The 16,882-nt window shown below is 33.0% G+C and overlaps 1 protein-coding gene across 4 annotated transcripts; it reads left to right on the top strand.

Moving 5' to 3' along the window:
• Window positions 1-1,664: 1,664 nt before the first annotated feature.
• LOC122600240 (serine/threonine-protein phosphatase 2A 65 kDa regulatory subunit A beta isoform) lies at window positions 1,665-10,007 on the top strand. Of its 4 annotated transcripts, none has more exons than XM_043772946.1 (13): window positions 1,668-1,815; window positions 2,231-2,636; window positions 2,768-3,014; window positions 4,048-4,160; window positions 4,676-4,755; window positions 4,911-5,052; window positions 6,149-6,229; window positions 6,507-6,611; window positions 7,144-7,326; window positions 7,405-7,497; window positions 7,983-8,122; window positions 8,197-8,263; window positions 9,646-10,007. In XM_043772946.1, the coding sequence occupies exons 2-13, from the start codon at window positions 2,244-2,246 to the stop codon at window positions 9,763-9,765; spliced, it is 1,764 nt and encodes a 587-aa protein (XP_043628881.1). In that variant the 5' UTR covers window positions 1,668-1,815; window positions 2,231-2,243; the 3' UTR covers window positions 9,766-10,007. The 4 variants fall into 4 exon arrangements, with proteins under 4 accessions (XP_043628891.1, XP_043628881.1, XP_043628865.1 ...); XM_043772930.1 differs by having other exon boundaries at window positions 2,228-2,636; XM_043772937.1 differs by having other exon boundaries at window positions 1,668-1,857; window positions 2,228-2,636.
• The last annotated feature ends 6,875 nt before the right edge of the window (window positions 10,008-16,882 follow it).

Raw genomic sequence — 16,882 nt, 5'->3', positions numbered from 1 at the left:
TTATTTTGTTGGAAAGAAACCATCTCTATCCTTTTCAATTTTCCGGTCTTTAAAATATATAAATTACCCGATAACTTTTAACTCTTTCTCAACACACTAACTAAATCAACCCAATATATTCTCAAAATATTTTTCAACCCAAATCTATCCAAACTAATTTTCTCATTAATTCATTAGTTTAAATATTTTCACATAATATACCTATAATAACCTTAATGAAATTTTATTTACAACGTACAACTTTTAACCTTAAAATGCATCTTTCCCTTTTACATCTATTACTTTTACAGCAGTAAATATACCGCTACCGCTGTTCGTCATCATCGCATTGTGCGGTTTATTAATAATATATATACATACTAGGTACTTTACCCGCACGATGTGCGGCAATTAAAAAATTTATTTAATACATACATAAAAAAGGTTATCCTGAGAAAAAAAATATACACATATACAAGTTTCAAGAACTATTTAACGTTTTAGTAATTACTCTATAAGCTTGTTATGTAAAAATTGATATGTTATAGTTCATGGTCAATCCTCATATCACTAATATTTTGAATTACATTACATTACGATTTATTAGGGGTAAGCACAAAACGAATTGAAAAATCAAAATTTGAAAAACCTGAACTGAACAAACTGAAAACCAAACTAACCCGATTGAAGAAATTTAAAAAATCACAATATTTACGCACTTATAAATGTGTAAACAAAATACTAACACTTAAATATGTAATTGTCAAATATTTTCACACTTAAATGTGTGAAAATCAATTTGTAACACATGCTTTATTCGCACTCCCCATGTGTGGAGAAAATAGGTGTTACAAATTAACTTTCACAGTTTTAAGTATGAACAATTGACATATTTTTACACACTTGAAAGTGTTTTTCCACATGTATAAGTATGTTGTAATTTTTTAAATTTCTTCACACTTTTAAATGTAAATTATTTCTATACACTTAAAAATGTGATTAAATAACAAAAAAATTCACACTTTTTAAAAGTATTTAAAAATAATTGTGAGGAAATGACATATTTGTTGTAGTGTTGTAAGTATATGTTTGTTAGCAACTTTTTTAAGTTCATGCTCTATTACGTTAAATTATATAAATTAGGTATAAATATATGGCAACTTTAATTTGTAAGATAAATAATTTTATTTAATTGTCAAATAACTGATATGATGTACCTAATTGAGTATTTGAATGACAAGTTAACTCAAGAAGATGATGTTCTTAAGCTAACATTAGGAGTATTAGATTTTTGTATTTTATATATATAAAGGAAATATTAACAAAAAAATAAGAGAATTACACATAAGATAAATCCTATGTGACAATTTTCAAAAATAGGTTTAATTTTGAAAAGGACTTCAAAAAACTCGATCAACTACTGTTTTAATATATATAGAGATATGTTCATGTTCATATGGATGGAAATAATTTGAAGTTGGAAAAAACTTTACTACGTGATTTTGACTAAACAAAAAATGAAGATTCAAATTTTATTTTAAAATTATAACCTTTTAGTTAATAATTTTTTTTAACATTATTAGTAAAGTTAACCGTCGGGGATCTCAATTGTGCTCATATTTGACGTAGTAAATTTTGAGAAGGAAACAAGGTTTTTCTTTAAAAAGGAAGAAAATAACAATAATAACAATTAACAAATAATAGAAATAAAGTAATTTAGTGAGTGAGGGAGTGTTTCTGGAATCCACCGTTTGAAGTAAGCTTTCCCTGTCTGTGTGTCCGGTGCTCAACCAACAAAGCAAAGCAGCTCCTCCAAAATTGACCCACCACCACCCGGTACACTTACTAATCATTTTGATCTGATTGATTTTTCATTCGGTTAGTATCCTTTAATTAATCATCTTTCTTTATTTTTTTTAGTATTACTGTTAAAATATTATTAATTTCGTTTGCTTGTTTTAATTCTAGTAAACTAGATTAGGAAAAACCCACCCTAGATATCGATTAACTTGATTATGCTCCCATTTATTATTTTTAATTTAATTCGTAGCAAACTGAGAATCTGTATTGGACTGGACTTATATAAATCTTTGTAAGGCAACCAAATTATACTCACTGCTTTATTCAAAAGATTTAAGCTTGATCGATGTTAGGCCGAAACTTATCGTCGTTATATCTTGCTAATCATAACGGGCACAGAGAGCATTTGGCTGTTGTTGACCTGTTATAAATTTGACTGACTGTGCAGTAGTCTGTGACCTACAATGTCGATGGGTGACGAGCCTTTGTACCCGATAGCGGTATTGATAGACGAGCTCAAAAACGATGATATACAGCTGCGTTTAAATTCTATTAGAAGGTTGTCTACGATTGCTCGTGCTCTAGGAGAGGAGCGGACAAGAAAGGAGTTGATTCCTTTCTTGAGTGAAAACAATGATGACGATGACGAGGTTCTTCTTGCCATGGCGGAGGAGTTAGGTGTTTTTATTCCGTATGTTGGTGGAGTAGAGCATGCTCATGTGTTGTTGCCTCCGCTTGAAACGTTATGTACTGTTGAAGAGACGTGTGTGAGGGACAAAGCTGTGGAGTCGTTATGCAGGATCGGTTCACAGATGAGAGAGTCTGATCTCGTTGATTCGTTTGTACCCATGGTTAAGGTCAGTTTGTGGACATGTAATTATGTTTTAAAATATACATTTTTAATATTGCTCTTTCTTTTAACTATTAAGTAGTTTTTGATTTTATTGTTTTATGGAGAGATAACATGCTTTTTGGTTATGTTTTGCAGAGGTTGGCAGCTGGTGAATGGTTCACTGCTCGAGTTTCTGCATGTGGTCTGTTTCACATTGCTTATCCTAGTGCCTCGGAGGCGTTGAAGACGGAACTGAGGTCGGTATTTAGTCAGCTATGTCAAGATGACATGCCGATGGTTAGGAGAGCAGCTGCGACAAACTTGGGGAAGTTTGCTGCTACTGTAGAGTATGCTTATCTCAAGACTGATATCATGCAAATCTTTGAAGATCTTACCCAGGATGGTTAGTAGTTCTCTGTTTATGTTTTAGGTTATGAGTAATAAGTATTGATTAAAGAAAATCATCACCTTGCTTTTGAAGTTCATTGGAACGCCACAATGGTAGATTCTAGCCAACTTTTCTTTGGATTTTTCAGAAAATAAAAATTAGCTTTATGGATGAAAAGTTTTGAATGTGTTTTGGATGGAGGGTTTTACTGGCAAGCATCATTGGTACTATCAAAAGCTGTTAGGCTCACAAGTAGTTTAATGAGCAGTTATACCTAACAGGAATTCCTATTTAAAATTCGTCGTATTCTATTTTATTAAAGTTCAAAGGTAACGTTCTATTTTATTAAAGTTCAAAGGAAACCTCAAACTAGTGGATGACAAATGGTGTTATTATGTACATATAGTGATATACATTATACATGTGAGCTGTGGCTTAGTACTCTTATCCTTATATAGATCAATGGGTGTTTCTTTGTATATATCAACTCCATGACAGTAGGAATCTCAAATTACATGTAACACGAGATGATAATATTCACCGCTATAGAAGTAGGTTAAAGGTGATGAAGTGAAAGGATGTTTGAAAGCATTGGAAATTCAAATTAGTAGATGCATGGCTGGAAATCCAACTAGTTCATGCTACATGCCTGTGACTCTGTGAGTTCAGCTATGAGCTGATAGATTGTTGATAACAAATTTCAGGATGAATAATTACCGCGTTAAGTTTTATTTTACCGGGGCTCACATGGTAAGATAAGTGGGATGGAATAATAGTCATTGTTAAATTGTTCTTTAATATGGTAAGTGTAAGCTGGTGGTATTTCAGCCATTTATTATAGTAGAGGTACACTAATCACTTAGTTATCGAGCATGTGTTGGAAGTATTACACAGATTTGCTATATGCACAAGACTATACGATAATTATGGTTGGTTTTGAAAGCAGAATAACAGCTACTCAGCTACCATTTAGTTCCCCTCCTACAATTGACGATATAGATTTTCCTTTATTGGTGTTGTGATGGTGCATATTTTCTTCTCACTGCAGATCAAGATTCTGTTCGTTTGCTAGCTGTCGAGGGTTGTGCTTCCCTCGGGAAGTTGCTAGAACCCCAGGATTGCGTTGCACATATTCTTCCTGTCATTGTTAATTTTTCTCAGGTGAGCTTCTATATTTACATCTCACACAATATGCCCTACCAAGCGTTAAATTCTTTTAGGACGTAGGAAATGAATAATGTGCTTGTTAATATACGTTTATACGGCATGGTGCCATCTGTGTTATGCATTCATGTTGGTTTATAAATAACATATACATGTTTTGTCGATCCAAATCTTGGTTGATATCACGTTCAAATGTGCACGCTGTTAGATTGGCCAAATGAAGTAGAACTTATAGGATGCATATAATTTTGGTGAAAGTAGTTTACTTGTATGGTAACGGACTTAAGGAGGTATCTGTAGTTCTATACATTGAAAAGCAGTAGCGTAGCTGTACTTGATTTTGATAAGTTGCAGTTGAATTGGCTGTAAGTAGTACAACATTAATCGTACTTCTCCTTCAAATCTTTGGTACTTTTACTGCTTTTTTGTTAATTTATCAATTATGATTTTCGAGTATGTATGTTCATGTAGTACTTTGGTGTATTCACTATAAATTGTTTCTCTTATATCAGGATAAGTCTTGGCGTGTTCGTTATATGGTTGCTAATCAGTTGTATGAGCTATGTGAAGCTGTGGGCCCCGAGCCTACCAAGTATGTTCCAATGTTATTTATTTATTATGATTTTGAGGTGGAAGTATCTATGTATTTCAAATCATTTGATCACTGTCATAATATATCGCTGTTTGAGTGGACGCTTTCTATTTCTTTTATTGTAAACTGCTTTAATGGCTTTCCGGTTGTGATAGGACGGATTTGGTTCCAGCTTATGTGAGGTTGCTTCGGGATAACGAAGCGGAAGTACGTATTGCAGCTGCAGGAAAGGTCACCAAGTTTAGTCGAATTCTTAGCCCAGAACTTGCAATGCAACATATTCTTCCATGTGTAAAGGTATGCTCTTTGACAAAAGGCTGTTGGCGGCTCTTGGATATATATGGCTCTTGGAAGAGGTGGTGAAATGGGTGGGTCATGCAGGTTGCTAACAGGCTGGAATGGGTGATGTTTGGTAGGGTCACTTTTGACCAGAAACAGTTTTTGTCCATAATTTGACAATTATGTTTTTCAGTATAGTTATTGTGTTAAATACTGAATTTTGATAACAAATATCATTACTCTTAACAATTTTTTTTTTATCAAAGGGATAGATTTAGAGGTAAGATTGTCTAGTGTCTACAACTCACCTCCCCCATACCCAGCTCAGGGATTGGGGTCCTGTTGATGTAATACTTTAACAGTAATGAATTAGAAATCCACTTTGAGTGACCTTCAGCCCATTTAACCTGTTTTTCTGAAGTTGAAATTACCAGTTCGACCTTTAAAAATCTAAGATAACCCAAATCAATTTATTCATAAGTAAATTGGTGCAATTGGTCACTCGGGTTCTTGTTGGTGTGTTATAGGGTTCTCACTTCTATCTGTTACCAAGTATCCATCCGATCCAAATGTGGTTTAAGGGGATTGGATTAATTGGTCTTTGGATTGTAATTCGGATTTCTGATTAGTTATTCAAAATTTCAGATTACAAGGATTAAGTTACGTATTATTTTATAAATTTTCGGATTCACCCGGATAATACAAATAAGAGCTCAGATAGTCAGATTAGATTAGGACTCCAACAAATATCGTGGTCGGTCTGTCTTTGATAAGGAATGCTGAATTCAATGCAAATATCACTTACGACAAGTTTGAAATTTCTATTTTTAACCTATTAAATAACCTGTATTAAATTTGAACCATCTCATAAACCGAATCTGAACTACTTGAAGCTTATTTGGTTCAGATTTTGGATGAATTTATAATAGATTAAAATCCGAATAATCAGATCCGATAATCTGAACCTCATTGGATTTCGGATGAATTTATAATAGATCAAATTCAGATAATCCGATGCGGACAATCCAAAATCCGTGTAATCCATCCGAAAACCCCCCTGGTGTGTTGCATCTTTGATTTTGGAATCTTATTTTTTTAAAAATGAATCTTGTAGGAGTTGTCATCGGATTCTTCTCAGCATGTTAGGTCCGCTCTAGCATCTGTTGTAATGGGCATGGCCCCTGTTCTAGGAAAGGTAATGATCTTTGCAACCTTGATTTTAATATGGTGCAATTCGTGAGCATGTTTTCATAATCACTTGGTGGAAATCAAGATAGATGTATGTTTCTAATAAAAGGTAATGGCGAGTTTTTAGCTATCACATACCACATTTCGAATACGATCTTTGAGTGTGATAGTTTGTGCTTTTTGTTCAACCTCACATTCTTTTGATCTCTCATATCTTATATAGAGGCTCTATATTTCTGACCACATGCAAATTTTGATAGTATCTTTTGGTTGGTCAATTGCAGGATGCAACAATCGAACAACTTCTACCTATATTTCTTTCACTCTTAAAGGATGAATTTCCAGATGTACGCCTCAATATTATTAGTAAGCTAGATCAAGTGAATCAGGTACGCTGTTATTGAAAGTCTTCTTTAATGGTGGGTCTTTCTAGTATGTTCTAAGGGTAATTGGATGGAAACCCCCTGATCCCATGTACCATTTGGTACCCACTAATCCCCCAGTCAGGCTAGTGTCCAGGTGAATTTCAACCACTTAATAATCCCCTGATTATCTCAAGTTTGCCTTTTGCAAGACTCTAACCCAGGACCTCTCCTGGAAAGTGGCGGCTGGTGGCCACTGGGCTATTACCCAGTGGTTAATAAGAGATGATTGAATTATTTTTCTAGAATGTTCTAAAGTACACCATCTTCTATATAGCCTCGGGAAGCGGGTTGGGTACATTGCAACAAATCAAAAACCCGTGAATCCCTTCTCTTTTTCTATTCCAGTAGTCTTATGTGGTCTGGTTATGGGTCAAAATTAGTGGTGTAGAACTGCCGATACTTTGTTTAGTCAGTTGTTTTTCCCTTTTAATGACACATACAACCACCTTTGGTCAAAATCCTTGAATGACATGCATCATTTTTGCTGTTGTTACAGGTTATTGGAATTGATCTTTTGTCTCAGTCGTTACTTCCGGCCATTGTTGAACTTGCAGAAGATAGGCATTGGAGGGTTCGCTTGGCAATCATAGAATACATACCACTGTTGGCTAGTCAGTTAGGTGTAGGATTTTTTGATGATAAACTTGGTGCGCTCTGTATGCAATGGTTACAAGACAAGGTTAGTGAAATGACTGCAAGACACGGTTGGTGCTCTCAGGAGTTATAAATGACTTATAAATACTGCTGTAATCTTCAGGTTTACTCCATCAGAGATGCTGCTGCTAATAACTTAAAGCGCCTTGCAGAGGAATTTGGTCCTGATTGGGCAATGCAGCACATTATTCCACAGGTTTGGCTCATGGTTGGCTAGAGGCAGTGTGGAAGGGTCGAATAACGAGTCAGAATGGGCAGTTTTGTTGGTATGGGTCAAATTTTTGGGTTTGGTTGGGATGACTCATCAAATATGCTTACAGTTTTTTCTTCTTTCTATCATTCTAATAAATAATTTAATTCTTTATGATATAACAAGTCAGAAAATATTCTCCAACATAGGGGGACTCTCTTGTTGACCTGTTCAACCCATTTTACTCTTCACCATGTAAGCTATTTTTTACCCTAGATAATACATAAGTCTAATCAATCCGCTCAAACGTAATTTGACTGAAATCGCCATTTTTATGGAATTATGGTTGACATATAATTGTTCTATATTAGCACCAACTCATTATCTAGGATTGCAATTATATGGTTTTTATTGCAGTCATCTAGGAACTGCTTTGTAGACAAATGTGCGAGTTTAAATGTCTAATCAATGTACCTATTGTCTTGTGGCAGGTTCTGGATATGATTAACAATCCCCATTACTTGTACCGTATGACAGTTCTTCGTGCTATTTCTTTATTGGCCCCTGTTATGGGCTCAGAAATCACTTGTTCTAAGTTGCTTCCTGTAGTCATTAACATATCCAAGGACAGGTGATTGTATTTCTGGAATGGTCTTTTTCTCCCCCTTTTTGCTGTTTCTTATGTTCAATGTATTTCTTCTTCAGAGTACCAAATATCAAGTTTAATGTTGCAAAGGTGCTGCAATCCCTAATTCCTATAGTTGAACAGTCGGTAAATATCATTAACCTTTCTCTTCTGTTCGATTTCTCTAGGAGTGTGATTTCGAATTTCTACTTAAGAATGGGTTGGTTTGGGTTGTCTTAATTTCAAATGGGTCAAGTTGAAAACTTTAGCTAAAAGGAGAACGAGCTGGACGGGTTGTAAGTTAGCTTAAAGTCTATTTCCAATGCATAAAACCCGCAAAGTTATTTATAATATTATTATGGTTCTTGTAATCATGATCAACATATATTGAATAAATGGGGTTAAGTCTAAAAAATAGCAACTTTAACTTTTGTCCCAAAGTAATGTACTCTTAGCTATGTGTTTATATGAGCAATATCGTACTTTTAAACTGATACTTTGACACATTTACTTATGTGACATTGATATGTCATCTTATAAAACACATGGTGTATACATGGCATGCATGCTGGACATAACTTCGTCTTCTTTGGTTAATCAACATCTTCTGACATATTATCATGCCGACTACCATTTCTTTGGGTAAGTTTTACTTAAATTTGGGAGCTTCTTTTCCTTCGTTAGTACAGACAGTCAATTCCTTCTAAAGAAAAGGAAAAGAGAAGACCGTGAACGTTCAAAAAGAAAGAGACGTTTTCCGGCACCCTGTTCTCCTGACGAATTTCATTTTCTTTGAGAGGTGAACCAAGAACTCCCACGTTTAACTAAGACCCATACCTACTCTTCTCTAAAGAAGTCTATTTCCTCACAAAAGAAAAGGAAAAAGAAAAAACAGAGACATTTAATCTTGTTATGACATGTTATTTCTAGAAACTTTCTGGCAGACTTCGTATTCTTCCAAATTTTCTAGCAGACCATGAACCGTCAAAACAAGAACCATGTTTACTCTTCTTTAAGAACTCAATTTGTTCCAATGAAAAGAATACCCTACTTCCTGCAGACCATGAGTTGTCATGCTTAAATGAACCACCATGATTGCGGGAGCGAGAGTATGAGCAAGTGTTTGAGAATTTGAAAGTGTGTGATAAGTGACTGCTATTTTTTACAAACTACCACGCGGGATACTTTTTTTCTTAAGATAAAAGCCACGTTCAGGTAAGTTAATGCTATATATGATAATTTACCGGTTCAGCCGGTAGCCGGGCAGCCGGCCATCAAGTTGTTTATATTGGAACACATTTCAAAAGTATGCATATGATATTGGTATTTTTAGAAGTACATTACTTACCTTGAGACAAAAGTGAGAGTAAGTTGCTATGTTTTGGACTTAACCCTAATAAATGCTAGTGAATTAACCTGACCTGGCCCGTACCTACACATATCGAAAAGGACTTCTCACCCGTCCACCCATATTGATTCCTCCTGTCTTTCATGTTTACACAAACATTGTGAAATTACATATGATCCAGGTGGTAGAGAAAAGCATTCGGCCATGCCTGGTTGAGCTGGCAGAGGACCCAGATGTTGATGTCCGTTTTTTTGCCAACCAAGCTCTCCAGTCAATTGATCAAGTCATGATGTCTAGCTAAACAAGTTGATGTTGCAAATTTCTGAATTTTTTCTTGGACCGAAGAGGCTTCTCTCCAACCCAGAGGTGCTCTAGTTTCATAGTAGGTTGGTAGCTGCATCTTCTGTGTTTATCGCTTGTTTGTAGTGTATTCTTTATTAACTTGCCACTTGAATGTCTGTTGTAATATCAAAATCAGCTTTCTAATATTACTTCAAACCGTGGATATATCATTAAGCCATTATATCCTCCTTAGTGTGCTTATTACGCTTGTTACATTTTAGCATAAAAAACCCTGCTAGCTTAGTTTTGTTTGTTATATATTCTAAAAGGAAAAGGAACTGCCCACTATCACCTTCCGTGGGTTTTACCTCTACTTATGTAAGGAGGCTGCCTTCAGGTTCTACTTAAATGGTAGAAAAGGACCCTCGACCTTTGCATGGGATGGACATCGAAACTCTGACCCGTGTCTCTAGAGGCCTGGGTGTTTGTTATATATTCTGTTTTGTGTAATTCAGCAATTATTTTTGGCATATAATAGCTGTCTCAAAAGGGATAAGTTGTGTCATATGTTGGACACTTGACTCTTGGACAGAACTGATACTCTTTTGGCTTGCACATGGTCTTAATTCATTAAACTCTGTTTCTAACTTTCCACCCTTTCGGATATGTGAAACTATGGATTTAAAAACAGATATAATAAATGATCTTTATTGATTAATTAAATATTTGTTTAACATCCAAAAGAACCTATTTGGTTAGTGTATTGATATTTTCACAAGATGTCACAGATTTGAATCTCATCAAGTTTGGGATGGTCATCAAAAGGATTCAGAATTGGTCACGGAATAAACCGGTCAGGTAAATTGAACAAGAGAATCTCATTCGTTTATTCATTTATTTAACATTGCTCGCTTTGTCAGCCAAAACTCATACAAGAAGATATGCATATGCTTAATTATCGATGGTCCATTGATTAATTTCTTTAATTTTTAATTACTACGTTTGGATAAACTCTCTTTCTAGAAGTATTAGCTTGCGTGTGGTATATTAATACTTATCTAATTTTGTAAGTTGGTAGTTAAATAATATTAGATGTTAGTTAAACAACACTCAAAATTCAAACTAATGGTTAGTTCAACTATTGGCAACTGTTTGATATCAACACTACTTAACATTCAAATTTCAAACCAAGCAGTCTCAAATAATTTGCTGACGAACCCATGCAAGTGGTAAACCGTTATGTCCTTGTTAAGAATGAGTCCGATTTATTTAATGTAGTTATAAATACCAAAACACAATTCAAACAAGAGAATGATACAAATGAACACTATTCAATATACACCATCCAAGCAGAAAAAATGCTTATACCATATAAACACTACAATACTTGTTACAAAATATATACAAGACATAAATTTTATTAATCCTTATGCGAAATGATAGTTCCTTCTTGTTAGGAAGAAGTAGAAGGGTATATTTATGTCGGATATATCATTACTTTAATCTTACATATACGAATAAATTAAATAATAAGTAAACTAATCCTAGAATTAACCATGTATCTTTTGTCCAACAGCCGAATACACTCTTCCTCTATCACTTTTCTTTGTAGCCTTGTTATTATTGTTATACCTTCTCCTACCGGATCTTTTGCCATGGCCGCGAGTGGTGACACCGTTAGGAATAAAAACGCCGGTTCCACCTCCACCATTAGCCCACAACTTCTCCATCCAGCAAGGGACTGAACTTATTCCGGTCTCTGACCAACTATAGTAGTTCCTAGCCACTGGTCTAGGCCCAACACCACCATAAACCATCGGTTTTCGCCATATATCAATCGTTCCATTTGTGTAATTAACTTTATCATCATGATCATCTTCATCAGTAAGCATCAATATTTGACGTGTAAGTTCTTCATAAAACGCGTTGTCATCTATGTCAACCGGGCTTGAAAAAGTATCTTGAAATGAACTCATTATGTTGTATGTAACAATAAGAATCTAGATGTTACAAGTTTTATGTAGTGTGTGGAAATTGGTTATGAGGGAGCATATAACATATGTACGTGTATATATAGTGAAGGTGAACGAGAATAAATAATAATTGGGTTGGATATGATATGGTCAACAGTGGGTGGATTCATGGAAGGTGAGATGTGGGTGAATGTTAAGTTTCCAATTGGAGCCAAATTAATTGACAAGTGTTTTGAGTTTACTTAAACAAGTCAATAAATATTAAAAGTTGGTTCACCCAAATAACAAGTCGTCACGACCAAGACAAATTTATAGTGATGATTGGTGCACGATATGCCAGTCGTCTTTGCTATTACACTCTTCCTATATCTATTAAAACTTCAGAATATCTTATAGTGATAGGTTAAAAGAATTTGTAAGAACAAGTACGTGGAATATACACATACTCCGCATATTTTCACTATTATATAAAAAAAAAGTTTTGGATTTAAATCTCGTACCCTAGTGACCAGAGACATGTATCGTAGAAATGGAAATCATGGACAAATAAATTAATAGTAAAGCTGGTATTGTCTTGTGTGAATCTCAACTTTAATTTAAACAAGGGTTTAATTAAGATTAAGGATAAGGTATTTAAATCATAGAATATATCTAATCTTAAAGTTTCATTCAATATATCTATATCTATACTTCTATATCTATATCTATACCTCTATACTCTATTATAAAACAAATTACCCCTCTGCTCTTTTTAACTTTTGACCTTTAAAATACATAAAGTACCCTTAAGTTTTAACACATTCTCTATTCACACATTAAATCTACCCAAAATATCTCTAAAATAATTTCCAACTATATTTATCTAAACTATCTATACTTTATTCATTAATTTAAATATTTATACCTAATATGTCTAAAAAACTCTTAATAAAATTATTTACAAAAGATACGTCCGTCAACCATATAATAACTACACTAACATTTACATCTATTACTCGTTACCACTACCACCTGTTGCCGCCAACGCCGCTGCATTGCGCGAGTACTCATCTCATTGTAACCATATACTCTCTTATATTTCCCATTAATTCCACCATATACATAAAAAGTTATAATAATACCAATATTATAATAAATTAGATAATATAATTTGTACACTTTCTAATATTATGTGGATGGAAAGAACTTTCTTCAATAATAATACCAAAGTTTCCTCAAAAGAGTCAAAAAGTCATTTTAGAGGCGTAAACAGCACTATATTTGATTGGATTTTTTGTGATTAAATTACTGCTAATTTGCGGATGAAATTACTAATTAAGAAATGGATTTACAAGTTTTCATGTAAAGTATTCAAGTTGACAAAAGTGTGAAGATGAAATTGCACAAGTAATTTTTATGTGTTGTAGCGCAATTTTCCTATCTACTTTATCCTTACCGATGATGATGATATGTCATCAAAACCAAATAAAGAATATCCATTTGCTACCAACAAGTGTTTTAATAACAAAGGGAACAACTGAAAACAGAAATCAGCATTTGTTCAGCTATAAAAAGTCTAACATGATTTAAATGATGCCAGCTACATTATAACAATGGATTGATATCATGGAGATTTGAGACTAGATCTTGAATTTAAAACTGGACATAAAATAAAGTATCTTTTAAGTTAAGAGATTCAGATTTTATAAAAAAAATAAGTGAGTTTCTCTCGAAATTGAAATTAAGAATACGAAAAACAATACCATTATATCAAAACTTATCGCTAAAAGAAAATCTATTATAACATATTGCACATTTAAAAAAACCCCAGATTAATAGATAGGGCTATATCCAATTATTCATGTTAAAACGATTTGTAGTAAGTAGTGACCAAGCCACCCTTGTATATGGAAGCTCCAAGACCCACCATAACCTTCTTACTAACACTATAATTTATATGTATATTTTTATTAAAATTTAGCCCATAAGTCAAAATAAAACAAAAAATAAAAAAAATCAAGTAAAAAAAAAATATCTTCTTTGTTTTAAAATAATTTATAGCTTTAATTACTCTTTCTTGAGTTTTGGACTTTTGGCTCTTCCAAAGTATGGCTTCACCATTAGTAATAAGTTAAACCTTTAGTGCTACTCTACATAACTTTACCGATATTTTTTTCAGGTCATTCAAAAAGTTTACCCAATGAGTTTTTCTATTAAAAAACAAATTTGAGTTTTAAACGTGGATTTCTTCTAAGACCATGAAGATGGTTTATGAACATTTTTTTTATTAATGACTTGTAATTATAGGTTTTGTAAATACAATAACTGCATAAGTTTTAAACAATTTAAATTTTGAAAAAGCAATCATGTGGACCAGAGAACAAATTAGAATACTTGAATGGTTTACAAAGAAAATGTTAGTGATTACACAAAAATACTTTCAATGAAAAAAATGATTCGAAAATGATTTGAAAAAAATATGATAACTCATTTTATTCATTGTATAACGTGAGTGGTAACAAACAAAAATGCAATCATCTATCTATTTGGCCTTCAAAAACACACACACAGCTTTGCCATGAAATTTACATAAATTAACTATATATGGGCTTATTTAAAGCATACGAAAACACGTACAATATTGGATTTTCTTCGTAATTCCGTCCTTCATGATCTCACCCTACTAATGGTACCATGAGTCATTAAGAAAAACCGAAGATTCAAACACCAAGGTGGCAAATTGTAATTTTTTTTTTGAAATTAAACCCATTTTAAACTATCGTTACATGAAGATATCATCAAAAGGATATGCACATCACAATTTAGTATATCATTTACAAAAGAAATAGTTACATATCCATCGATCAATATTTTTTTCCGAACATTCAGTCGGTATGCGACATCAGGAAAACCTTACCGTATAATGGTGAAGCCTTGCACGTACCCTAGACAACGAGATGTTGACCATGAGCCGTTACAAGTATTCAGAGATCAATATGGCTGAATACTTATGAACAAACTGTTGAATGTTTCATTCAATGTCTTAAAAACCGGTATTTTAGTAATACCGGTTTAGAAGTTTTTTTTCCCGGTATTACCGGAAATGCTGGCTGGTACGATCATTTTAATTTATTTTATATAAATTTTACAAAACTTGTTATAATTTAATGAAAATAGTTAAAATACAATTATAATCCACTCAAATAATGTTAGATAAGATATATATTTTTTTAACAAAATGTAAGTTTTAAAGTTCACAAATAACAAAAAAGAACATTAATGTATCATAACAATAATTTTAGAAAAAGAATCAAAAAAAAAAAAACGGAAATACCGGCCGGTATGGAATAGTGAAAATACCGAAAATATATCAGGCTTAAAATACCGGAATACCCTCCGATGCGAGTAATACTGGTAATACTTGTCGCTATATAACAATATTTAAAACATCAGTTTCACTAAATTAAACGAAAAGAATTTATGTTCAGACTATCAATTATACGCCTTACCTTACTACCTTTTACGTCATTTACCTTCACATTTAATTTGCAACAAGCTTATACACTTTTTTTTTGTTGCAACTAGTTTTACGTGTTATCGAGTCGAGATCGAGCTTAGCATGGCTCGAGCTCGGCTCGAACAATATTCACTTGGCTCGATAGCTCGACGAGTTTTCAGTATGTAGGCTCGAGCTCGACTCGTTGTACCTACAATATGACTCGAGCTCAGCTCGAAAAGCTCGAAAAAGACTCGAGTTTGGCTTGTGTCTATAAACATGACTCGATCTCGGCTCAAAACTCAACTTGAAAAGCTCGAAAATATGTATCACTTATAACACAATTTATAAGAATAGCCCTTGTAGAATCAGAAGTTAACTATTTAAGAATTATATATATAAATATACTTAATATATGGAAAGCTCGAAAAGCTCGATAAGTATTTGAGCCGAGCTATGTAAAACTCGAGCTCGACTCAATAATTATTTCGAGCATGAACTTCGGGCTCAAGCTCGAGCTCGATAATAGTTTGACTCGATCGGGCTTGAGCTCGAGTTGCTCGAAAAAGCTCGGCTTATTGGCAGCCCTAGTTTTACACACCGGGCGTTGCCCCGAGAAATATCACGATGCTTAAAATCTGTAATGTTTATAAAACCGACGATCGATACATAATGATAAACACACATTACAAAAGCGTTTTGTAAAGGTATAAAGGTCTTGTTAAAAAGTATTTAAAAGATAACGTTTTTGTTATAGCAAAAATATTACACTATATATTATACTCATCCTGGTTTGTGATTAACCAGTCGTTGACCATGGGTATGCAACACCCTTCAAGATTGTTGAAAAACATACACTTTTTGAAACAAAATTAAAACTGAAAATTTTAAAGAAAATATAATTCTTTTTTGTTTGTACCATATTTGATGTTTTTATGTAGGAAAAAAAGACCAATTCTTTTTCAATTACTATGTTATAGAGTTTACTTACATTTGTTAGTTGTGGTTTCGGTATTGGCTGATAAGAAGTATACAACTTATGAGTTATGACATTTAGTTGTTGGTGATCAAAAGAAAAAAAATAATACGATGAAGAGGCATATCGCTGAGTCGAATCACCACTGTCATTAAAAAAAAAAAAAAATAATATGAGGAAGTAAACAAATCCAAGATAAAGAAAAAATTTAAGTGGCAATACATAAAGAAGACTAAAGTTTATGGGCAAAGCAAAAAAATTCAAAATTTAAGGGGCAAAACATAAAGAAATCAAAGTTTGTGCTCAAAGTAAAAAATATTAGCAAAATATGAAGAAATCAAATTTCGTGGTTAAAATATAAAAGTTAAAAGTTTGATATTAAAATAATAAAAACAAAAAAGATTAATGTAGACTACTTAAATTGTTATATATATATATATATATATATAAAAAATGTCTCTTTTTGCATAACCGTAGATTATTATAAATATATAATTATAATTCTCAAGTTAATACGAGTAATAGTATTTATTCCATAAGTATAATATACCGTCAAACATTTATAAATTAATATTCGATAAATTAATAACTTTTTAATATTAATAATTTATTTAGGCGCACAACTTAAAAGAACTATAGTTAAAATGAACACTTGATAAGTTAATAACTCGTTAAATTAATAAAATAATCGGTCCCAACACTATTAATTTAT

Source organism: Erigeron canadensis, chromosome 1 (assembly GCF_010389155.1).
Source record: "Erigeron canadensis isolate Cc75 chromosome 1, C_canadensis_v1, whole genome shotgun sequence".
Classification (NCBI taxonomy): Eukaryota; Viridiplantae; Streptophyta; class Magnoliopsida; order Asterales; family Asteraceae; genus Erigeron; species Erigeron canadensis.
Note: the sequence above shows the minus strand (reverse complement) of the source record. Positions and strands in the feature narration are given on the sequence as shown.